The sequence below is a fragment of the Pan paniscus genome, chromosome 3 (genome assembly GCF_029289425.2).
Source record: "Pan paniscus chromosome 3, NHGRI_mPanPan1-v2.0_pri, whole genome shotgun sequence".
NCBI classification, from domain to species: Eukaryota; Metazoa; Chordata; class Mammalia; order Primates; family Hominidae; genus Pan; species Pan paniscus.
In genome coordinates, this window is record NC_073252.2 from 40,604,925 (window position 1) to 40,630,612 (window position 25,688).

At 43.1% G+C, this 25,688-nt stretch overlaps 1 protein-coding gene across 13 annotated transcripts in view; it reads right to left on the bottom strand.

Annotated features, from left to right (window-relative positions):
- Nucleotides 1–354: 354 nt before the first annotated feature.
- The window catches only part of RBM47 (RNA binding motif protein 47), a 206,833-nt gene continuing 181,499 nt past the window's right edge, over nt 355–25,688 (bottom strand). For 8 of the 13 annotated variants that reach the window (XM_063603537.1, XM_003832210.7, XM_063603536.1 and 5 more), the window contains 4 exons: nt 14,721–15,874; nt 13,450–13,656; nt 9,692–9,903; nt 355–3,201 (listed from right to left, as the gene is read on the bottom strand). In XM_063603537.1, coding sequence (XP_063459607.1) covers nt 2,962–3,201; nt 9,692–9,903; nt 13,450–13,656; nt 14,721–15,843 — 1,782 coding nt within the window. In that variant the 5' untranslated portion in view covers nt 15,844–15,874 and the 3' untranslated portion in view covers nt 355–2,961. The remainder of the gene's footprint in view (nt 3,202–9,691; nt 9,904–13,449; nt 13,657–14,720; nt 15,875–25,688) is intronic. The other 5 variants (XM_008957588.5, XM_063603538.1, XM_055111294.2 and 2 more) reach the window with 2 other exon arrangements.

The window sequence follows — 25,688 nt, forward strand, 5'->3', positions numbered from 1 at the left end:
CCTCCCACGTAGCTGGGACTACAGGCACCCACCACTATGCCTGGCTAATTTTGTTTGTATTTTTAGTAGAGATGAGGTTTCACCATGTTGGCCAGATGGTCTCGAACTCCTGACCTCAGGTGATCTGTCCGCCTTGGCCTCCCAAAGCGCTGGGATTACAGGAGTGAGCCACCGCACCTGGCGGATGTAAACCATCTTCAATGGTAGTCCCAAGACAAACACATGACCGTTAACTTGCTGATTTCTCCAACGGAAAATATCGAATTAGCCAATCCTTTCTATGCTGTAAGGGTTTTCCTAATTTTTTTAGAAAAAATAAATCAGTATAAAGAAAACACAATTTAAAATAACGTCTTGCGATTGCTTTAAAGAAAGCTTTATTTACTACATACATCCTAAGAATGTACTGTAAATGGAGCAAGATCTAAATAAAAGCTTTTCAAATATAAAGCAGCTAAAGTTAACTAAACCACTAGCAATGTTTGAAAACAGAACTCTAAAACTTTTTTTTTTACATTTATATAGTTTGTTCTTAACACTAAAAAAAACAAAAGTTCACATTTCAAGTTATAAACTTACCTCAGTAGTGTACATGAAATGGTTTTGAAACAATAGGAACAGATAAGTCCCAGATAGGAGGCTCACTGATACTTAATTGGCCATGTCACCAATGTTTGTTTTTAAGGGAGTTTGGTGGTTGCCATGTTAAGGTATCATTTTTTAAAATTCTTTCTTTCTCTCTTTCTTTCTTTTCTTTCTTTTTCTTTCTTTCTTTTCTTTCTTCCTCTTCCTCTTCTTTTTTGCAAATAATTTACAGGCATATGTAAAATACAGTAAGAATACTGGGTCACAGTTTCATCCAGTGAAACTCTGTGACAATCCTTCACTAGAAGGAGAGTACTTTCTTCACACAGTCAGGGGATGAGGATCTGATCCAAATTACATTTTGTCGAGTCACTCATTCCCACAGATTTGAGTTTGAATGCAGCTTGTGGGGTACATCATCAGGAACATTGCACAATTACTTTATGTCATTTAAAAGAATGATGGAAAGGAATGTTAGCGGTGCTTAAAGGCCTCAGAAGGCACTCAATAATTTTATAGAATAGTTAAATAAATATTGCTTACACATAAAAACTCATCTCAAGATGAGGGGGAAAAAGGCATTTGGGAATCTCTTAATTTAAAACAAAACAAAAGTACTTGCTAAGGGCATGATCCTCTTATGAATCCACAAGAATTCAGCCATCAACAAAAATCCTGTGAGTGGAAAGATTGTATGGATCTCTAACATGACATAAAAACGCAACTGCGTTTTACTTGCTACCTTATTGCACACCTCACTTCCTTGATTGAGCCTTTAAAAAACAATTCCAAGTTGATATTTTTTTTTAAAAAGTAGATGACAATCTTAACGTTCTACTGTATTTTACATTCACTCTGCTAAACAAAAGCCTTTAAACAGGCACAAAACACTGCAACAATACATTAACTTCCTAATAAAACAAACCTTTTTAATAACATTGAAATAAAATGGTTTCATTTTGCATTAAACTACATACCATGAACTTCTCCAACATAAAAGGACTAAAAACAAGCATTAGAAGATATTTACAAACTATCTTTAAACTTCTACAGGTCTCTCCTCCTCCTCCTGGATGTGCACACCCCAATCCAGTTCACCCATCAAGTGCACAGCAAAGGAAGAGAGGCCCATTTAATAAACATAATGTTTCCAACACCCTTGAGGACCATGGACAGTTTTGCAAGAAACATGGTAAGGCAACTAGAAGCATAACTTTCTGCTGAAAAGAGTCTCTGGGGGTCTTGTCTACGATAACATACATTCTTTGTCCCTACAAACTCATACTTCAAAAATGAATAAAAGCATTAGAAATGGCATTAAAGTTTTACATTGGGCAATTAAATAGCTATGCAAAGGTGTCTTATGCAACTCGATTAAAACCTTGTGCTTACTCTGCTACTGAAAATAGCACACGTAGAAGATAATACTTCCCCAACCAAACCAAAACAAAACAAAAAACAACGAAACAACAAACCCCAACAAAAACCCAGGAAGAAGTATAAAAGCCACCAGCTCCTCTATCAGAGCTACTTATCAGTCCTAGGCTTGCCAAACATTGCGGTGGGACAGGGAATCTGGGGAGGAGGGGACAGGGTGAGAGATGGGGGAGTGGGGGCATGTTTAAGGCTAAGGCACATGGAGAATGAGCCCCGGCTAACGGTGGCAAAGGAGAGCTTTCCAGTGTTTGGACTCAGAAGTGCGGCAAGTCTTTTCAATGTTGGCTTAAGGAGAGATCCAGTGTTTAATTTCTTTTAAAAAATAGTACCGCCATGATGATACATGGTAACACCATCAACCCTTAATGCCAGCAGAAATACAGAGGTTTTACTCATTTTAAAATTGCACTTTCCAGTATAACCTTTAAAATAATGCTTTATGTAGTATTTTTAAGCACTACTGTTTGTATCTTTAAATATTGTATATATTTTTCAAAATAGTTCCCCAGCTGCTCAAGTGTGCTTTTTTAATATATAGTTGATATATTATTGAAGGTACTACAAAATAGAAATCTCTGGAGTGCAGAAGTTAAGAAAATAACCTTCATACTGAAAATATATCCTTAAAAAAACAACAACAACAACAACAACAAAAACCTCTATACAAATGTAGTACAGCATACAAATTTTTAAAAGATGGTATGAAGGCACGAACCACTGCAAGTCTTTTGGAAATGAATGAACGTAGGCATGCTAAGTTGAAAATAGTCTTAAAAACCGAGTGAAAACTTCATGTATATAAAATATTTCAGAAATAAATCTGCTAACACTCTTCACTTTCAGGTTGCATGTGTGAATCCTACATGTTCCTTCTTCATCAATAGTCAAGCGTTCCTTCAGTGGTGTTTGTGTGGTCTGTCTTCGTGCTGGTCACCAGCCTCAGTATGTCTGGTAGACGTCGGGGATGGGGACCTGAATGGCAGCAGCAGGGAAGGCCTGAGGTATGTAGCCTGCGTATCCTCCATACACGGCGGCCGCGGCTGCCGCGTTCTTCTGTAGTGTGGCGATCGTGGCTGTAGCTGGAGCAGCCAATGGCACGTAACTGGCCCCGTAGATCCCGGCAGTAGGAATTCTCTGAACGTTTGGAGCCACCGTGTATACTGGAGTTATTGGGCGGCCCTGAGGAGAAGAGACAAAAAGGAGCCTTCCTGAACACGTGTATGTACCTATCATCCATTCATTCAACAAGCCTCTCCCAGAAGACGGGAATACAAAGACACAAAAGCAAGGGAGAGAAAGGCAGAGGGGCGGGCAAATAGCAATTATTGTAAGCAAGTGGGAGAAGAGCCACTGAAGAGGTAAGGTGGAGCTGCATCCTCAAACTCAGTGATGCCACCTTGCGAAAGTGAGAGGCCTGGAAGGCTGAGGGAAAGGTGAAATACAGTTGCCCCTCAGTATCCTCACAGGTGATTGGCTCTAGGACCTCCGTGGATACCAAAATCCTCAGATGCTCGAGTCCCTGAGAGAAAATGGCGTATTTGCATTTAACCTATGCACATCCTCCTGTATACTGTAAAAAAATTTTTTTTCATAGAGACAAGGTCTCACTATGTTGCCCAGGGCTGGTCTTGAACTCCTGGCCTCCAGCAATCCTCCTGTCTCAGCCTCCCAAAGTCTTGGGACCCATACACTTTAAAAATAATCTCTAGATCACTTATAATACCTAATATGATGCAAATGTTATGTAAATAGTTGTTATATTGTATTTTGACATTTGTTTTTTTTTTATTGTTGTATTGTTATTTTTTATTGTCTTTATTCAAGCCACGGTTGGTTGAATCCAGATGTAGAAACTGCGGATAAGGAGGACCTTCTCTGTACTGTATTCCGGAATCTTCTACTTACCATTTCACTCAATCAGTCTATGCCCCAGAGTGAGCTAGAGAAGGCAGCGGAGAATCTACCATCCACACAATTGATTTCACAGTAATTAAAAATCAGTATTTTTCCTTAAACATGGCCTCTAGATACATGCCAGCTGCCTCAACTCATACTTAACTGATGGAATGTGATCTGTCTCAGAGACAGAGAGAGGAACAGACTGTGTCAACTTAGAGAAACAAAATATACTGATCTCCAAAGGGACAGCTTCTTAAGCTGTGACCTTAAAAAATTGTGACCATACACAATTTTCAGCCAATGTGATGGTTTCCATCACCTCCCACCTAAGAGATGACACCATTAATGTATACAAATTGTTGTAGAAGCTTAGAGAAAGAACCAACTAATGGGGAAGTTGGAGAAAATGTCTCAGCAGCGGGGATATTCGAGCTGAGTTTTGAAGGATAAAGAGCAGTTTCCAAATGAGGAAGAAGTGGGCAAGGACAAGCTAAGTAAAGCTGCCTGAACTGTTGACGGCCACCACTGGCTCTAGAAAAGCCCCTGCTACTTCCTTCTGTCTACTTGAAAGTGCAACGTAAGATGTTTTCAGAACAAACAGGAGTATGAATGGGAAGACTGTGGTTCAGTATTTCCCAAAGTGTTTGCCATGGAACTAGTTCTGTGAGATGCTTCATTGAAAAGAGATTCTGAATAAAATAAAACATTCATTTAACAAAATATTTGGTGCACCTCATGAGCCATACAATGCCTGGTAGTAAATGCTGGTATGGTCTCCCTATATGTTAATACTTCTTCAAAATAAACAATTCAGCATATGTGAAATGGTGAATTAAAATAATTATTTCTTCCTGGATTTTTATAAAGGAATTAGCTCTAATTTCTGTTACAAAATTTGCAAATCAGAGTTCCAAAATTGTGCTCAAAGGAACTTAGGAACTTCTAGCCTAAGATTACTTTTTAAAACTATAATCAAATAGTAATTATAATTTATAATAATTTTAATTTATAATTATAATGATAATTATAACAATTAATAACTCAGAGGCTGGGTGAGGTGGCTCATGCCTGTAATCCTAGCACTTTGGGAGGCTGAGGTAGGAGGATGGCTTGAGGCCAGGAGTTCGAGACCAGCCTGGGCAACATGGCGAAACCTTGTCTCTGCAAAAGATACAAAACTTAGCCAGCCATGGCGGTGCGTACTCCTGTAGTTCCAGCTACTCAAGAGGCTGAGGTGCAAGGATCACCTGAGCCTGGGAATTCAAGGCTGCAGTGAGCTGGGATCACACCACTGCACTCCAGCCTGGGCAATGGAAGTGAGACCTTGTCTCAAACAAAACAAAACAAAACAAAACAAAACAAAACAAACCCCCAAACTCAGGCACTATTCTAAGTGCCCTATTTGTATGACAGTATTGAATCATCACAGCCACCAGTAGAGTTGGTACTATGATTATATGGAGTTGTGTGGAAGTGTTAAATGACCTGCACAAAGTGACACAGCTTTTAAGCAATGCAATGTGTGACTCTGGAGCCTGCACTTTTAGCCCTACGTTAACTTGCTTCTTACAACCCTAAACAATGAGTGTCTCATCCGTGACATTTTACAACCAGGGAGAGGAGCTCCAGAACTGGAAAGACTGTGGTTCACAGCAAGACACAAGTCACCTTTTCCACATGTGTGGACGTAGGTTTAATAACCAGTGCAAAAAGGGAGAGGAAACGGCAGGGAAGGCAACATGTGAGAGAGACCTTTCCATGTGCTACAGGACGGCCCAACACCTGGGTTCAGGCTGCCCACTCCAACACCAAGTTTTGCACATAGACATGCACTGGCTTACGGCCTGGAATCAAAAGTAGGTCCCCAAACCCATGGCTTCTCTTTTCATTCGTGTGATGTCCCTTTTATGATAGCATTCACCACACTATAAGGACAAAGCATGCAGAGATCAGGCATCTGACCTCCCAATCCCAATTCTACTCCCGGCCAGCAATTCTGTCTCCTTGCTGGGCCTTAATTTTCTTATCTGTAAAATGAGAATATATGGGGAAGCACTTGGTTTTGCTTTCCATGGTTTCAGTTACCTGCGGTCATTTGAAGTCTGAAAATATTAAACTGAAAATTTCAGAAATAAATAACTCATAAGTTTTAAATTGTGCACCCTTCTGAGTAGTTCCATGAAATCTCATGTCATCCCTCTCCATCCTGCCCGGGACACCAATCATCCCTTTGTCCAGGAAAACGACACTGTCTGTGCTCCATGCCCATGTCACTTAATAGTCATCTGGGTTATCAGATTGACCGTCAAGGAACCCTTATTTTACTTAATATCAGCCCCAAAGTGCAAGAGTAGTAATGCTGGCAATTTGGATATGCCAACGAGGAGCACTAAAGGCCTTCCTGTAAATGAAAAGGGGAAAGTTCTCTACTTAATAAGGAAAGAAAAAAATCCTATGCTGAGGTTGCTAAGAACTACAGTAAGAAAGAAATTTTCTATCTGTGAAATTGTGAAGAAGGAAAAAAAATTCGTGCATAGTATATTATTAGTTTGGTAATATCTGTGTTTCAGGCATCCACTGGGGGTCTTGGAATGTATCCCCCAAGGATAAGGGGGGACCAGTATACAATTGCATTAATACAGCATCATCAAAGAGCAGGAATAAAGAAAAATGCAATGATGGTAGTGGGAGAAACATTTACCCATCTCTAAAAAGTGCCTCTAGCAGGAGAATCGCTTGAACCCTGGAGGCGGAAGTTGCAGTGAGCTGAGATCCCGCCACTGCACTCCAGCTTGGGTGACAAAGTGAGACTCCATCTCAAAAAAAAAAAAAAAAAAAAAAAAAAGTGCCTCTAATTCAGGTGAAGAGTCCCTGCAGTCTTCCCTCCTGTCAAGGAGGAGCAGTTATCCTTGCTCTAACTATACCAAGTGGTGTTGTTAAATTGGCTAAATAGGAACACCCCTGAGCGCCTACAAGGTAGGGGAGGATGATCGAAGGTAGGGGAGGATAAGCAAAGACTGCAAATAAGAACCCTGATGGTGGCCGGGCGCGGTGGCTCACGCCTGTAATCCCAGCACTTTGGGAGGCTGAGGAGGGCGGATCGTGAAGTCAGGAGATCAAGACCATCCTGGCTAACAGGTGAAACCCCGTCTCCACTAAAAAAATACAAAAAATTAGCCAGGCATGGTGGCACGTGCCTGTAGTCCTAGCTACTCAGGAGGCTGAGGCCGGAGAATCGCCTGAACCTGGGAGGCAGAGGTTGCAGTAAGCCGAGATCGCGCCACTACACTCCAGCCTGGGCGACAGAGCGAGACACCGTCGCAAAAAACAAACAAACAAACAAACAAAAAAGACAAAAACAAACAAAAAAAAACCCTGATGGCAACAGCCAGTGCGGACTGATAGGAGACAGAAATAGTCAGGACATGATTATGGTGCCTGGAATTTGGACCTGACCAGAACTCACAGTGCACATGAAAGACAAGTGTTCATGAATTTCTTAGTAAAGGAGAATTAGAAATTATTATCAGAACCACTAAGTACTGCTGCTACGTTATTGTAAATATTTACCGTCAGTCCACAAGTATTATAACTATACTTAGTTGTTATTCTACAGTGTCATTTACAACCAATTCCTCTTTTTGTCTTTCAGAGATCCCAAGTTAAAGAATACTTAATGACATACTGAAAGATAAATAAGCTTCAATTAGTCTGCCCTTTCTGAATAATGCAGTCAAGACTAGCGTTCAGAGTGGGCAAAAGCAAGTAAACAGCATCCTACTGTGGAGGGTCACAGGCCTGGCTCTGTTTCAGAATCAGTGAGGAGCTGTGCAAAATATCAATTCTAGGACCCCAGCCCAGTTTGACTGAATTGGAATCTTCAGGGATTAGAGTCTAAGAATCTCTGTTTTTTAAAAAATGTAGGCAATGGCTCATGCCTGTAATCCCAGCACTTTGGGAGCTTGAGGTGGGAGGATCACTTGAGCCCAGGAGTTCAATACCAGCTTGGGCAACATAGCAAGACTTTGTCCCTACAAATAAAAAAGTTAGCCGGGCATGGTGGTGCGTGTCTGTGGTCCCAACTACTTGGGAGGCTGAGGTGGGAGGATTGCTTGAACCAGGGAGGTTGAGGTTGCAGTGAGCCATGCACTCCAGCCTGGGTGACAGAGTGAGACTGTCTCAAAAAAATCAAAAATCAAAAATCAAAAAAAGTGGCCTGGATAATTCTTTTTCAATTGGATAAGGGATCTTGGGCCTGAGTACTTGTGATTGGTATTCACGATTCACTGCCTCACAGAGAACAGCTTTAACAAGATTTTCTTCTGTTAAATGGATGTCCTCCCTATGTCCTATAAGGTGAAGATACAAAGAAACAAGACACAGTCTTTGGTCTGTAGGAGCTTCATTTTCCTTGGGAGATAGAACACACTGGCAGCCATAGGCCAAGTAATGATGTAGTAATGAGGAGTACAAGAGAGAAAATTTCATGGCCGGGCGCAGTGGCTCACACCTGTAATCCCAGCACTTTGGGAGGCCGAGGCGGGCGGATCACGAGGTCAGGAGATTGAGACCATCCTGGCTAACACAATGAAACCCCGTCTCTACTAAAAATACAAAAAATTAGCCAGGCATGGTGGCGTGCGCCTGTGGTCCCAGCTACTCGGGAGGCTGAGGCAGGAGAATGGCGTGAACCTGGGAGGCGGAGCTTGCAGTGAGCCGAGATCGCGCCACTGCACTCCAGCCTGGGCGACAGAGCGAGACTCCGTCTAAAAAAAAAAAAAAAAAAGAGAGAGAGAAAATTTCTCTAGGAGGTGGATGGGAAAGATTCTATGGAAGAGATGAGAATAAAGAAACCAGGATACACTATGAACAAAGGTGGGGAAGGAGGCCAACATGGTAAGATGAGTTTGGGAAGAGATAGGGGAACAGTGGGAGATATGGTTGGAAGAGAGGATTATGGGCATATTTTGTAAATTTATTTTTGCGACAGGGTCTCACTCTGTTGCCCAGGCTGGAGTTCAGTAGTGCAATCACAGATCACTGCAGCCTTGACCTCAAGGCTGGTCAAGTGGTCCTCCTGCCTCAGCCTCCCCAGTAGCTGGGACTACAGGCATATGCCACCATGCCAGGCTAATTAAAAAAAAAAAATTGTAGAGACAGTGTCTCACCATGTTGCCCAGGCTGGTCCTGAACTCCTGGCCTCAAGTGATCCTCCCATCTTGGCCTCCCTATGTGCTGGGATTACAGGCATGAGCCACTGTACCCAGCACAAAATTTTACGTATCTATACAGATGTTCTCTCTCTCTCTCTCTCTCTACACACACACACACACACACACACACACACACACACACACACACAGGGAGTTAACAATTTTTAAAAAAATCTTCATTGAGCTGCAGTTTGAAATGTGAAAATGTGAAATCACTCCCTGGACTTTGTGTGTCAGCTCTTTAACAATATGAGCTAAAAATTATCCAGTGCTATTTTAAAAAAATATATGCACGATATTATGACACTGTGAAAAATTACACATAATTTTTGCATATTGATTACCACCCTTAATACAATGATATTATTAGGGTAGTACAATTAATTAAAATTTTTTTTTCTGTCATGCTTCAAATTCAAAATGCTTTGTGTCACCCAACCGCATAGCTGTAACAGAGAGCCAGGCACACAGTAAATTCTCAGTGCTGAATACTAAATGAATCCATGTTAAAGAGAGGCTTCACACACAAATGACAATGCCTGCAATAAGAACTCTACCTGGAAAGGTGGTGGCGTTGACACAGTGGGAATGACAGCGGCTGCGGCGGCTGCGGCTGCGGCTGCGGCAGCAGCAGCACTGGCTGGGTCTGGCTGCACAGCAATGGGGCTGATCATGTGCTCCACTGTGTGGATTTTGCCATCTTCAATCATTTTAGGGGCTGGAGCTGCTGGAAACATGGAATACTGAGCCCCAATGGCAGGGATGGCTACTGCAAGAGAAGCAAGAAGGAAAAACAGGTCAATCACTTTCAGTCGCTGAGTAGGGTCCAGCACTTGCTCTAAGATATTTTTTATTTTTATTTTTTTTAAAACTTTTCTTTTTTTTGAGACAGGGTCTCACTCTGTGGCCCAGGCTGGAATGCAGTGGTGCGATCAAGGCTCACTGCAGCCTCAATCTCTTGGCCTCAAGAGATCCTCCCACCTCAGCCTCCTGAGTAGCTGGGACTACAGGTACAGGCCACCTTGCCCAGCTTTTTGTTTTTGCTGTTGTAGAGACAGGGTTTTGCCACGTTGCCCAGGCTGGTCTTGAACTCCTGAGCTCAAGCGATCCAACTGCCTTGGCCTCCCAAAGTGCTGGGATTACAGGTGTGAGCCACCACGCCCAGCCTAAGATATTTTTTAAAACCACGTTTAGAGGTCCTGGGCCTCTCCATACTCACTATTGTTCTCTCAGTACAAGCCATGTACCCAGATGCCTGCTCCCTAGAGGAAGGGATGGGCGGTGGCAGGTAACTCCCCCTGCCTGTTGTGGAAGAGACCCCTAGAGTAAGGCTTTTGCACCAATATTTTCTACTATTTCTACAGAAAAATCACAGTTTGAATCTTATTCTTGATGTCCTACTGAGCAAGAAAGGGCCTCTGACTATGGGAAAACAGGCTTAGACGAAGAAGTAAGATCAGAGGCTTGAAGCCTACTGCCTGTGAGAGTTGGGCCTGCCTGTTCCTTCCTACTCACCTCACTCATTACCAGCCGCACTGCCTTTTTTTCACTTTCACCACTATTTAAGAAACAGGTGCTGTTGAGGGTTTCATTCTGAGAACTCAGACCTGTGTACATCCTCCCCACCCTGTATTTCAGATTTCAACATTACCGATTCAAGGAAAAACACATGGTAAAAAAAATAGCACATTCCCCAGTTTCCTCATGCCCACGCAAAGTAGTGAAGCTGTGGAGTGATTGGCTTTTAGTGGGACCTCCCAATTCAAAGAATTTCTGCAAGTAAAGTCCAAAATTACGATTTCAACCAGAGATTCAAACAGCAGCTATTGAATGTCAAGGTACAGTAAGAAGAGATCAAAAGGAAAAGATATCAGCCCTTTTGTGTGAGTGTGTGTGTGGGGGGCGGGGTGTGTGTGTGTGTGTGTGTGTGTGTTGAAAGGACAAACAAAAATATGAAATGTGTACACAAAGAATCTTTCTATTTCTGGTTTTCTCCAACTGTAGGTACATTTATTCTAAATAGGACAGACTCAATCAAAGGTAAAGAGACAAATGATTGTAAGCTAAACAATGGTACAGCCATTCGATAAAATATACCTAAAACCTTAATCGAATCTTTTACCTGCCTTTCCAACCATATCTTCCACTGGTCTTGTGCCCAGATACTTCACCACCACCCTGGTGCCTCTCCTAAAATACAATGTTCTCATTTTCTGGATGATCAGAAATAGACGCCAACGGATGGGGCCCAGAGAGGGTTGTGAGTTTAAGCTACAAGGGGTTGTATGAAGTAAATGAATTGTTCTGGCTATCAGCCCACAGGAATTTCTACCTCAGGCTCCAGGACACAACTTTACATAGTTAAAGATTATTTAACAGTTCTTTTCTCTTGTTAAACCTTAAGCTACTGTAACTTGCCAAAAGGAGTTCCCTTCTCAACAAGTAGAAGCGACGACTCCCATATCCAGGCTCTATTTTATTAAGTTACAGAGCTGTGGGATCAGTTTTACTTTGCCCACAGTGCCAATGACATTTAAAAGGCAATCTAGTCTAAGGAGTCACTTAACTGCAGAAATTGCAGAATTTTTACACAGGCAAAAAAAAAAAAAAAAAAAAAAAAAAAATCATTACTAGAATCATCAAAAGAAAGTTCAATTGGGGAAATGCTTTTTAACTCTATGAGGCCAATGTGTACCTATGTCCCAAATGCACAGATTCCTTGACTCTATTTTAGCTAGGGAGAGAAGTGTACAATCTCAACCAGAAGAAAATCAGAGTAGCTGGGCTCCAAACAGTTCTTCAACTTCCTCCTGCTGAAGCCAGGAGGGGGTCTGGAGGAGGGTCGTGCCAATTACCCACGGACTGAGCTTTCCATGTGTTTGGATGCTTCTGCAGGGTGCTACGTGAGTTTGTGATAGACTCACACAATGGAGTTAATGTTTTTTGCAGGTTCGGGTCAGAAGACCGGCCTCACATTAGATGGTCATGGGCACTAATGACATTAATAAACAGGTTTGTAGGGCCTGGAGGTGAAAGCTAAGTTCAGGGTCCCTGGCTTGAAATACTTGAGCATCCCTACTCCCAATCTACTGATCCAACTAGAGGAGGAAATGAGTGCTGGAAATGAGAAACCAGGGAATTAGCTGCAAAAATTTTCAGCAAAGGCCAGGTGCAGTGGCTCATGCCTATAATCCCAGCACTTTGGGAGGCTCAGGCGGGTGGCTCACTTGAGGTCAGGGGTTCGAAAACAGCCTGGGCAATGTGGTGAAACCCCATCTCTACTAAATATACAAAAATTAGCCAGGCATGGTGGTGCGCGCCTGTAGTTCCAGCTACTCGGGAGGCTGAGGCAGGAGAATCACTTAACCCGGGAGGTGGAGGTTGCAGTGTGCCGAGATCATGCCACTGCACTCCAGCCCGGGTGACACAGCAAGACTCCATCTCAAACAACAACAAAACTTTCACCACTGCCTTGTCCTCAAGCATTCTTATTTGCTCAGACCATGACAAGGGACAAAAGGTGCTGCTTACTCCTGAAGGGGAATTTTCTGCCCTTCCAAACAACTCTCAGAATGGGGCAATAAGCTCTACCCTCCGACTTCAGATGGTCGGGGCAGAAATAGGCCTGAGTAAGGAAAAGACAGGTTTTACCTGATGGAAGATACAGAAAGCCTCATGTTCTTCCTTTCTTCCCCCTACAACTCTCCTTACTTAGCCACAGACTGAGACAAAACCTAACAATGGGTGACAGCCCTTTGAAAACCTTACTGCATGGCCAGGCGCAGTGGCTCACTCCTCTAATCCCAGCACTTTGGGAGGCCGAGACGGGTGGATCATAAGGTCAGGAGATCGAGACCATCCTGGCTAACACGGTGAAACCCCATCTCTACTAAAAATACAAAAAAAAAAAAAAATTAGCCGGGCATGGTGGTGGGCACCTGTAGTCCCAGCTATTCTGGAGGCTGAGATAGGAGAATGGTGTGCACCCAGGAGGCAGAGCTTGCAGTGAGCCAAGATCACGCCACTGCACTCCAGCCTGGGCGACAGAGCGAGACTCTGTCTCAAAAAAACAAAAAAACAAAAAAAACCTTACTCAGGCAAGTTTGATTTGAACATAGTCAAAGCTACACCATCCCCTGAAGTTCTAGATAAGGAGGTCCAGGGGGTCACTTTATTTTTGCCTTGTCTCTAGCTGCCTAGGAGAAGAGGAACCCCTGTGCAGATGTGAGAGCCTGAAAAACCCTTGGATTCACTTCAAACAGAAGGGCTGGGGTTTATGCTGAATGGGAGCATTCTCAATCTGCTTCATACTGACCTGTACCAGGTTTAATGGCAACTGGGTTGACGGTAGGGATTTCCAAATTCGGCACCAGTTCATATCCTTTTTCTTGCTGCTTTCCTTTCCCTTCATGATATCGGCTATATATACCACGGCCAGCAGAATATCCCCCGAGGTAGGAACCCCTGGGCCCTGGGGCTCTGTTGCCAGCTGCACCTCGCCCTCGGCCTCTTATGCTGCCTGCTTGTAATAACAACACAAAAGATGATCAGCAACCAACAGTGACGGTGCTGGAGGCAGACCTCAGCCCTTGGTTCTCGGCATTTAACTGCCCCAGTCTTAATTGCAGGTGGCTACACCTTTGCTCTTTAATAGGCTGGTAAAGATGCTTCCAACATTCTATTTCAGCCTAGATTTGCATCCTAAGCATGTCTTCTTAGTACAAGAGGCAAACTTGCAGGGTGAGTTTCTAGGATTGTATCTGCAATTTCAGTAAAGAAAAACATTCAAAGACTACCCACCCCCCCCGCCCCCCCCAAAAAAAAAAACTGTGGCCAGGTGTGGTGTCTTATGCCTGTAATCCCAGCACTTTGGGAGGCTGAGGCGAGAGGATGGTTTGAGCCCAGGGGTTCAAGACCAGCCTGGGGAACATGGTGAGACCCTGTCTCAAAAAAAAAAAAAAAAAAAAAAAAATATATATATATATAAAATACATATATATATACTATTAAATAATTTTTTTTAAAGTTAGATTTGGAAGGGGATTTGCTGGTCCACCTTCCTCATTTCATGCTTGAGAAAACAGGCCAGGGGAGATTAAAGTGACTAACTAAAGTCACAGACCCAGTTAATCAGAGAACAGGACCCAGAACCTATGTATCTTATTTTCCAGGTAATGCTGGGTGTCATTATATCCTAATCAGTGATAACAAAAAACAAAATTAAAAATCACGGACTCCACCAACATCTTAAGATTTAATATCACAAGCAGGTTTTAACGTAAGCACCAAGAGAATGGTGGACTAGCCCCTAACCCGGTGGACCTCGGCAAGGCAGAATTCCAGCACTTGCATATTCCTGTGATTTTACCGCTCACCCCAGAACGATCTGTATTTCTATCAGTGCTGCGTAAGTGACGGCCTTCGGTGCCAGGAAAGAATTAGACCCAGAATGCAAACCCAAAAGGGGGGTGGGAGGGCCTTCAGCACCTACCAGCTCAGCAAATGCCAGCCACGGTATCCCTGGTGCCCCCTGCCTAGGAGGCAACGTTCTTGGGGGCCCCACCCAGGAGAAGAGCTCCCACTAACCTTTCACAAAGTAGTCCCTGTTGGGCCCAATGAGCGCGTTGTAGGGGTAGCCGTAGTAGGCCAGTGTGTAGGGGTCGCAGGAGTACACGTAGCTGGGCTGCTGCGCTGCCTCAGCCGCGCCGCCGCCCCTGGCTGCCTTCTGGTAGCGCGAGTACTGCTCCTTGTCCACGGGCTTGGCCAGCGTGACCTCCAGGCACGAGCCCTCCAGCTCAGTGCCGTTGAGGTTGTTCATGGCATGCACGGCATCCTCGCGGCTGGTGAAGTGCACGAAGGCGTAGTCGCGGATCTTCTTGACGCGCTCCACGCAGCCGGGGTTGAACTGGCCGAAGCTCTTCTTGATGGTGTCCTCGGTGGTCTCGATCATGAGGTTGCGCACGTAGAGGATCTTCACGGTCTCCATCACGTCCTCGTCCACGTCGATCTCAGGCTCGGCCCAGTCCACGGCGATCTGGTGGCCCCACAGCTGGATGCGGCCAGGCATGAGCTTGCGGCGAGCCATGGCAGCCGCGCGGTGGCTCTCGTACTCCACGAAGGCGAAGCCGCGGTTCTTCATCTTGTCGGCCGCGCTGGCGTAGACGATCACGTCCAGCACGCCCTCGGTGACCTTGGCGATCTCCTCCAGGATTTCCTCGCGCTTCTTCATCTTGGGGATCCCGCCGATGAAGAGGCGGCAGTTGTCCACGCTGCAGCACACGCCAAGCAGGCGGCCCGGGCGGATCTCGTAGTTGTTGAGCTCACGCACTGCGCGCTTGGCCTCGTGCTTGTGGCAGTACATGACGAAGGCATAGCCGCGGTTCTTGCCGTCAAAGTCCATCATAAGGCGCAGCTCGTAGATGCGGCCCACGGCCTCGAACACGGGCACCAGCTCGTCCTCGTACACGTCGCGCGGGATCTTGCCCACGAAGACCTCGCAGCCACGCTGCGGGTGCGGGCCCTCCCAGCCGGGCGGTGGGCCGCCGTACTTGCGCTGCCCGTTCTCTTGCACCATGCTGTAGCCCGTGCGCTCCATCAGCGCCAGCAGTGCTGCCTCGTTGGGCGCGCCCGCCACGCCCTCGGGCACCTTGGCCGAGGACCCGGCGGCCGAGTCACTGCTCATGGCTGCGGTGGAATCCTCTGCGGTCATAATGTCAAAGGCATCCACAGCTGGCGGAAACCTAGGGAAGCAGAAAGAAGCGTGAGTGGGGAACCGCTGGATCTTGCCTCCTTTGGGTTGTGTTTCGCAGCCTTGCAAGTATGCATTAATAGGCCACGGGGGAGGGGAGGTGGTTTAAATGAGAAATAGGATGGAGGCGTTCTGGAAATGCAGCAGCCCTACATTTGTCTAAAATAGTCAAGTTGTCTTGCAGCAAAAACCAGAAGTGAGTTAGGAGAGAGAAAAAAAAAATCAGAATGAGCAAGTACTTCCATTTCATCAGTACCCCGACAGCTTTGAAGTTTTGCGAAGCTGCTCTCATTTTTGGTAAAAACCTCACGTTCTTTTGCTTCATTCCTGCACCGTTAACTCCGCCTGATTTCCTTGTTATATGGAATTTGACAAACTCCATGTATTTCTTTGGTGAACACAGCTTTCTTTTCTTTTTTAAGGGAGTCTTTTTAATTGTAGGAATGGAAATACAGTGAAGATTTTAAATTATTAAAGAAAACTTTTAGGAACTGTCATTGTATAGAGAGAGCTGTGTATTAAAGCTTTTTACAAGGAAGAAATGAAATGTGCACATTGCCACGGGCTTGGTCCAGGAACTGTAATAAGAGCTAATCTGATTTTGATGGTGGCATTCAGGTAAAATTCTTGGTGTGAAGCATTCAAAGATTTGGAATCAGTCCTTGAAGAGTTAGACTGACTTCAAGCTGGGGGACTGGGAAGCAGCATCTACCTGGTAAACCACACTGTTGTTTTCAGAGAACTGTCACCTGCATTCTCTTAATTTTCTTAACCTCTGTATATGGTACATGGTATTATCTTCAGTCACAATTTGGTCATGGGGAAATAGGCTTAGGTTGAGTAAACTGCCCCATTTCACACAGCGAGTGTCAGCTTGTAGGCAGACTTGATTCCAAGTTTTCTGGCTCCAGATTCCCTGTTTTTTCTTCCAAACCAATGCTGGGCAATAGAATTTTCTATGATGCTAGAAAAGCTGTCACTTGCCACATGTGGCTACTGAGCACTTGGAATGGGGCTAGTGTGACTGAGGAGCTGGATTTTAAATTTTAAGTAAACAGCCACATATCACAGTGCAGGTCTGAACTGTGCCGCCTTCACTTATATGGCCGAGGGTTCTGTGGAAGTGATTCTAAATTATGCAATAAGATTATTACGATGAGCTGCAGACTATACTTCTGTAATGAAAGGCTCCAATTCGCCTTTAAAAAAATGAAATCTATTTCATTTTTTGGACTATAAAAGTATTCAGTTAAATTTATAGAAAGTTAAGAAAAGTACATAAGAAATTATTCCTAATTTTCCTACCCAATGATAGCACAATGAAACTTTCTCATCTGTTTTCTAGATGTTTTCTTGAGGAGGTGGGAGGGGGAAGCCTGGCTTCCTCCTAATTTACATGGTGCTACTTTATGTTATAAGCCTTCCTCTGTATTCTTAAAAATCTTTGTAAAAACATCATTTTTAATGGCCATATAAGGTTTCATCAATTAATTAGAACCCGGAGTATCATTCATTTTTTAAAATTTAGGACTAGGAGATGTATACAAGAATATTAAGGGAAATTTCAAGGATAATAAAAATGAATTTGATCATTGAAGGAAAAAATAAAACTATAATGAAACAAAATAAATCTGAGCTATTTATTTGCCAGATGGCCAAAATAGTCCTTTTGTGGTTAATTTGCTCTAATATCAAGCGGCAGTACAGTTTAGCAGGTAAGTATGTGGCTTCTGGAGCCAGACTGCATATGTTTGTTTGTGAATCTCAGCTCTAATACTTGCTAGTGTTAGCTGCTCCATGCCTCACATCAGTTTCCCTACCTATAAAATCAGAATAATAATAGTATTAACCTCATTAAGTTTAGAGGAGTGAGTTTATACATACACAGCATTTTGAATGGTGCCTAGAATATTATAAATGCTCAAGAAATGTCAGTTATTAATTTCATCCAAACTTTTGAGTAAAATCTTAGACCAATTCTTTCAATTTTAGAGTAATTCTTAAGATAAACATTTTCAGTTCTTTAAAAATATCTGTTACACGTGGCTTCTATTCTTATTATTTTTTTCCTCTTCAAGTGCTTGGAAGCTGGTTTGATGTCTCCAGTTATCATGAAATTTTTTTGTAGTATACTTGGAAAATTAGTTTCTGTAGTTTCAAGTTGAAAAACATTTTTTTTTCTTTTTTTAAAAATAGAGATGGAGGGCCAGGCAGAGTGGCTTGTGCCTGTAATCCCAGCTCTTAGGGAGGCAGAGGTGGGAGGATTACTTGAGCCCAGGAGTTTGAAACCTGCCTGGGCAATATAGAAAGACCTCATTCTCCACAAAAAAAGGAACCAAAAAAAAAAAGATCCCAATTAAAATAGAGATAGAGTCTCACTATGTTACCCCAGCTAGTCTCGAACTCCTGGGCTCAAGTAATCCTCCTGCCTCAGCCTCCCAAAGTGCTAGGATTACAGGCATGAGCCACCACACCCAACCAAGAAATTTCAACATTAAATCTGAACATGAAGACCTTTCCCTTCTTCCAAATGGAAGATAAGGATATATTTTTAAGAGGACTATTTGCATAAACACCCATGTAGTTACAATCTGTGACCTGGGCAGGAAATGCCAGGTACATATATAAATACATAGGAGACAATTCAAGATCTTACCTGTTGTACTGTATACAACATTAACTGACTACAGTCCAAGGGAATAGAACTTATCTCTGCTGAGATAGGTGGAGTTGCCTTCCTGTCACCCTAACTGTACTTTGAAACTACTATTCTACCTACAAAAACAGTCTTACAGTAGTCAGGCTATGGAGTCATTGCCAATTCCAACCCCAATAATATAAGAAAAAATCCTGTTTGCTTTCAGTCTGAAATCTGCTGGTGTCAGTAACACAATTATCTCTACATATTTTAAAATAGCGATAGCTTATTTCTTACATCAATGGGCCAAGAAAAGCCATTCTTCACCTATGCTATCATCTTCTGTAATAAACAAGCCATGTTAGCGACCCTGTTTTTATTTTTACTTTGGCCTCTAGGAAGTTCACGATTGATTTTTTTCACTCCAATTTTAGTAACTGTAGGGGACATTACAACACACTTGCATGTTCATCTAATTTGGGTTATAGTTTCATTTTTTAGTTTTCTTCTATTTTTTCAGTTTTCCCAGTGACATGAATTGAGCTGTTTGTATTATTTATCTTATTGTTCACATGTTCTTATAAACCATGTTGTAATTTTGGAGGAGAAGAATCAATGCATACATACATGCATATATATCTAATTACAGCCAGACATTGATTAATGCAATATCCAAATTTGCTGTGTCTCTTACACCAACTACAAGTATTGCATACCAACAAGTGAGAACCACAATGAGATACTACTTCACACTCATTAGGATAGTTATTATAAAAACAACAAAAAACAGGAAATAAGCATTGGCAAGGACGTGGAGAAATTGAAACCCTCATGCAGTGCTGGTAGGAATATAAAATGGTACAGCCGCTGTAAAAAACAGTATGGTGGTTCCTCAAAAAATTAAACCTAGAATTACCATTTGATAATTCCACTTCTAGGTATATACCCAAAAGACTCAAATAGATACTTGTATAATGATGTTCACAGCAACAGTATTTACAGTTGCCAAAAGATGGAAGCAACCCAAATGTTGATCAATGGATTATGATAAACAGAACGTGGTATACATATACAATGCAGTATTATTCAGCCTTTTTTCTTTTGCTTTTTTTTTAGACAGAGTCTCACTCTGTCACCCAGGCTGGCGTGCAGTGGTGCAGTCTCTGCTCACTGCAACCTCCACCTCTCAGGTTCAAACAATTCACCTCAGCCTCCCAAGTAACTGGGGCTACAGGCGCACACCACCACGCCCAGCTAATTTTTGTATTTTTAGTACAGGTGGGGTTTCACCATGTTGGCCAGGCTGGTCTTGAACTCCTGACCTCAGGTGCTCTGCCCGCCTCGGTCTTCCAAAATGCTGGGATTACACGTGTGAGCCACCGTGCCCGGCTTATTCAGCCTTGAATAAAATTCTGATACATGCTACAATATGGAAGAACCTTGAAGACATTATGCTAATAGTGAAATAAGCCAGACACAAAAGGATAAATATTATATGATTCCACTTATATAAGGTACCTAGAGTAGTCAAATTCATAGACAGAAAGTAGACTAGTGGTTACCATGGGCTGGAGAAAGGGAGGAGTGGGGAATTAGTGCTTCATGGGTGTGGGTGTTTTAATTAGGGATAATAAAGGTCTGGAGATGGATGGTGGTGATGGCAGCACAACAGTGTGAATATACTTCCTGCCAATGAAGCATACACTTAAAAATGGTAAAATGTTATGTATAATATACCACAGTAAAAACAAAATCCTTTAAAAAAAGAGAAGGTTCAGAGATGCAAAAAAGACAAAAATTAGAGTTGATAAAACTAGGATTTCATTAGAGGCCATTAAAAAATGGTACACTGGGCTGGGCACAGTGGCTTACACCTGTAATCCCAGCACTTTGGGAGGCTAAGGTGGGCGGATCACCTGAGGTTGGGAGTTCGAGACCAGCCTGACCAACATGGAGAAACCCCATCTCTAATAAAAATACAAAATTAGCTGGGCGTGGTGGCACATGCCTGTAATCTCAGCCACTCAGGATGCTAAGGCAGGAGAATCCCTTGAACCTGGGAGGCGGAGGTTGTGGTGAGCTGAGATGGCGCCATTGCACTCTAGCCTGGGCAACAAGAGTGAAACTCCTTCTCAAAAAAAAAAAAAAAAAAGGTACACTGACTCAGGTTAACACATTCAAGAAAATCTTATGGCCTACAAGTTTTATTCTCCTTATCATCATGTTTAATATACCATATTAAATAAATTATATGGTGTGCTACTCTACTCAATGAATTCAGATGCCAAACACTTAGATATATTAAAAGATAAATGAGGCTGGGCTCAGTGGCTCACGCCTGTAATTCTGGCACTTTGGGCGGCTGAGGCAGGCAGATTGCTTAAGCTCAGGAGCACGAGACCAGCCTGGGCAACATGGCAAAACCCCATCTCTACAAAAAGTACAAAAATTAGCCGGGCATGGTGGTGTGTGCCTGTAGTCCCAGCTATTTGGGAGGCTGAGGTGGGAGGATCACCTGAGCTCGGGAAGTTGAGGCTGCAGTGAGCCGTGACTGCGCCACTGCACTCCAGCCTAGGCAACAGAGTGAGAACCTGTCTCAAAAACAACAACAACAACAATAACGAAAAGGAAAAGATTTTCAAGTTACTTTGAAAAAGACAACTGTACAGCTAACATGACCCTTCTCTCAAAGATGTAATGAAATGCTTAACTTATTGTCATTATATGTGCTTTAGATTAGCATTGGCAAGCTATGGCTGTGGGCCAAATATGGCCTGCTGTTTGTTTCTATAAATAAAATCGTATTGGAACACAACCCTATCCTTAAAAAAAGAAAAAGAAAAGATAACGTATGGCTGCTTTTATACTACAATGGCAAAGCGAAATAGTTGAGACCCAGACAGTGTGGCTCATGAAGCCTAAGGCATTTACTCTCCGGCTCTGTTGACCCCGGTCTAGGAGATGTGGAAGAGCGCATCCTTGAAGCTCTTGGATTCTGCTTGCTATGTATGATAGTTTTCCTATGCTGAATGATAACTTAATTTCAGGACTAATTTTTAAATTCTAACTGTTTTTTTTTTTTTTTTAGATGGAGTCTCACTCTGTCATCCAGGCTGGAGTGCAGTGGTACGATCTTGGCTCACTGCAATCTCTACCTCCAGGATTCAAGCGATTTATCTGCCTCAGCCTCCTGAGTAGCTGGTATTACAGGTGCGTACCACCATGTCCGGTTAATTTTTGTATTTTTAGTAGAGATGGGGTTTCACCATGTTTGCCAGGCTGGTCTCGAACTCCTGACCTCAAGTGATCTGTCTGCCTCCTAAAGTGCTGGGATTACAGGTGTGAGCCACTGTGCCCGGCCTTAAATTCTAACATATTTTAAAGACAGTGTTGTTTGGCCGGGCGCGGTGGCTCACGCCTGTAATCCCAGCACTTTGGGAGGCCGAGGAGGGCGGATCACAAGGTCAGGAGATTGAGACCATCCTGGCTAACACAGTGAAACCCCGTCTCTACTAAAAATACAAAAAATTAGCCGGGTGTGCTGGTGGATGCCTGTAGTCCCAGCTACAGGGGAGGCTGAGGCAGGAGAATGGCGTGAGCCCGAGAGTCGGAGCTTGCAGTGAGCCGAGATCACACCACTGCACTCCAGCCTGGGCGACAGAGCGAGACTCCGTCTCAAAAAAAAGAAAAAAGACAGTGTTGTTTAGCTGCCTTTCCCCCTCTTCCAAGCTGTTTTCCGTTTAACTCCAATGGCCAAATTTATGAGACATGGAAGAAGAAAATGTCTGATGAAGGTTGTTGGCTCAGCTCCCGACACTTATATATTAATAATTTCTTAAAATTCCAAAAGAGATACAAGAGGGTTTGTTTTCATTCATTCATTCAGCAAATAGTTATTGACCACCTGCTATGTGCCAGATACTGTGCTAGCTATGATGGACCTCGTCCTTGTGGAGCTGACTTCTGAGTTAACTGAACTCAGTTAACTGAATTACGCTTCCAATGCCAAATAGGTGAGAATTGAGGTATTTGTACTCATGATTACTGACCAGAGCCTGCTTCAAAAGGGTCGTACCCCTCACCATTGTTAACATTCGTTTCTGATAAGGCCATAGCTCCCCAAGTTAAAAGCCCATATACCATCAGAATTTTGCTTTTAAATATATCAGGGGTGTCTGGGGACTAGTGTGAAATACCATATCCTGAATGTTGAGATTCTTGCTTGGGGCAGAAGTGTGGACAGAATGAATAATAAGTATACTTCAGAAGGAGAAACTTATCTGTGAGCAAATCAAAATATCTAGATAAATAACACAGAGTTCCCCAGTTTCATCCATTCACCATGTGACAGTTTTAAAAGGGACTGGGCATTCTGGTTTAGGCTTCGTAGCACGTTGAATAAATGCAAGTCTCTAGAGTCAGACAGTCTGAAGTCCAAATCTTAGTTCCTCTACTTCTAGCTGTGAACCTTGAGAAAAGCCATTTAACATCATTAAGCATCTATATTCTTATCTCTAAAATGATGACTATATTAACTAATGTTTACTGAATGCCTATTATGTGATAGGCAGAGTGCTATGCTTGTGCATATTAACCCATTCTAATCCTCACAGTGTCTATATGGGATATTACTAGGGTCTCCACCCTACAGATAGGGAAACTGAGGCACAGAGAGGCTAAGTAGATTCTCAGTTAAAGAGCATCAGAGCTGGTGTGTGAACCCTGGGAGTCTGATTTTCATCATAGGGCTGTGATGAGGATTAAGTAAAATGATTTGTGTAAAGTTCTTAGTGCAGAACCTAGCACTAAGTGATCAAGGAATGTTAGCACAAGAAAATTGAACTTAAGGCTGGGCGTGGTGACTCATACCTTTAATCCTAACACTTTGGTATGCTGAGGCAGGAGAATTGCTTGAGCTCAGGAGCTTGAGACTAGCCTGGGCAACATAGTGAGACCCCATCTCTACAAAAATTTAAAAAATTAGCTGGGTGTGGTGGCGTAACACCTGTGGTCCCAGCTATTTGGGAGGCTGAGGTGGGAGGATCACTTGAGCCTGGGAGGTCAAGGCTGCAGTGAGCTATGATTGTGCCACTGTACTCCAGCCTAGGTGACAGAGCAAGACCCAGTCTCAAAAAAAAAAAAAAAAAAAAAAGGAAACAAGACAATCAAACTTAAAAAAAAAAATTGAACTGGAGGGAGGATCTTGCCCCATGTAGGATTCTGTGTTTATGGGAAAACAGGCAAGAGGTTATCCCAGCCAACTTTAAACCAGTCGGTAGAGAAGCCTAGCCTGTGAGTTCTGGTGGAGACTAGTGTATCAGAGTCTCCCAGATTCCTTTCATAGCAGGTAAGCTGTCTGGCAGTGTGATTCTCCACTGGTGATGTGGCTTATGCATCCATGTGTAAGCCTGTTTCTCACCTAATCCTTGGCTAAAGCACTTTGCAGAAGCTCTCCCAGAAAGAACATGAAGAGACTTGCCACATTGGATGCAAAATGTCCAACCATCTATGTAGATGCCAAATCCCCTGAGGTAGGACCCTCCCAGCACACAGCTATTCCTCCCAACACTAAAAATGCATGAGTCTTCACTGAAGGCTGCTAGCATTAAATAAACATGGCAATATATTTGAAATAAATCATTTACTCACAGTTTTGTATATAAAACAAGCAGAAAAAATATACTTTCAAATCAAGCTATTATTATTCTGAACTAGGGATTTTTGTTATGTTTTAGGGAGAGTTTGAACTTGTTGGGTTAAAATAAAATTTCAAGGCAAACCGGTAAAGCAGACATCATCAAGGATTTGAATTCTCTTTTTAGCGTTGGTTCAGAGTAGCTTTCATTAGGATTTTAACTTTGAACTGGGACATTTTAGAGGGCAAAGGATACCAGTGTACTACTGGGAAATATTTTCAATGTTTACATACCAGTCTTTACCTAGGATCAAAATCATGCATGAGTTTACTCTAGAATTAATAAGACTACCGGTCCGCTGCACTGGCTCAGGCCTGTAATCCCAGCACTTTGGAAGGCTGAGGCGAGTGGATCACAAGGTCAGGAGTTCAAGACCAACCTGGCCAAGGTGGTAAAACCCCATCTCTACTAAAAATTCAAAACAGGCCAGGTGCAGTGGCTCACGCCTATAATCCCAGCACTTTGGGAGGCTGAGGCGGGTGGATCACAAGGTCAGGAGATCGAGACCATCCTGGCTAACACAGTGAAACCCCATCTCTACTAAAAATACAAAAAAATTAGCCGGGCATGGTGGCAGGCACCTGTAGTCCCAGTTACTCTGGAGGCCGAGGCAGGAGAATGGCGTGAACCCGGGAGGCGGAGCTTGCAGTGAGCCGAGATCGTGCCACTGCACTCCAGCCCGGGTGACAAAGCGAGACTCCGTCTCAAAAAAATAAAAATAAAAAAATAAAAAAACAAACAATTAGCCAGGCATGGTGGTGGGTGCCTGTAATCTCAGCTACTCGGGAGGCTGAGGTAGAGAATTGCTTGAACCTGGGAGGCAGAGGTTGCAGTGAGCTGAGATTGCGCCACTGCACTCCAGCCTGGGTGACAGAGTGAGACTCCATCTCAAAATAAATAAATAAATAAGACTACAAGTTAACTTTGGTTCACAGCTCTTGGAGTGTGACTGTGAGAGTGTGTGTGTGTGAGTCTGAGTGTGTGTGTTTGAGTGTGTGTGTGTGTTTGAGATGAGTATGCAATTTGGAATTCTTGGGAGAGCTTTATTTGCTGACCAACTGACAAATTGCAATTTGAAGCTACATACAGTGGGGTACAGTGTCTTCCAATCACTACCTGGAATTTAATTCAGTGGAGGGTTTTAAAATGTGTTAATCCAAGAGATAATTCTATCTCTGTGGTTAGATTTCTATTTTGATGTTCCTTATTCATACCATAAAATTTTGTCCTAATAATCACGCCTTAAGCATGACCTAACACACACAATGCACATAAGAGCAAAGGCTTTGGAGTCAGAGATCTAAGTTCAAGTCATGACTGTGCCACTTACTAGCTGTGTCTCCTCAGGCAAATCACCTTAGTCCCATTTCCACATCTCTAAGATGGTTCTAGTAACAGTACCAGGACTAAGTGACATTTGGCAATGTGTGGCACACAATTTGTTTAAAAAGTTTGGCAATTATTATTATTAC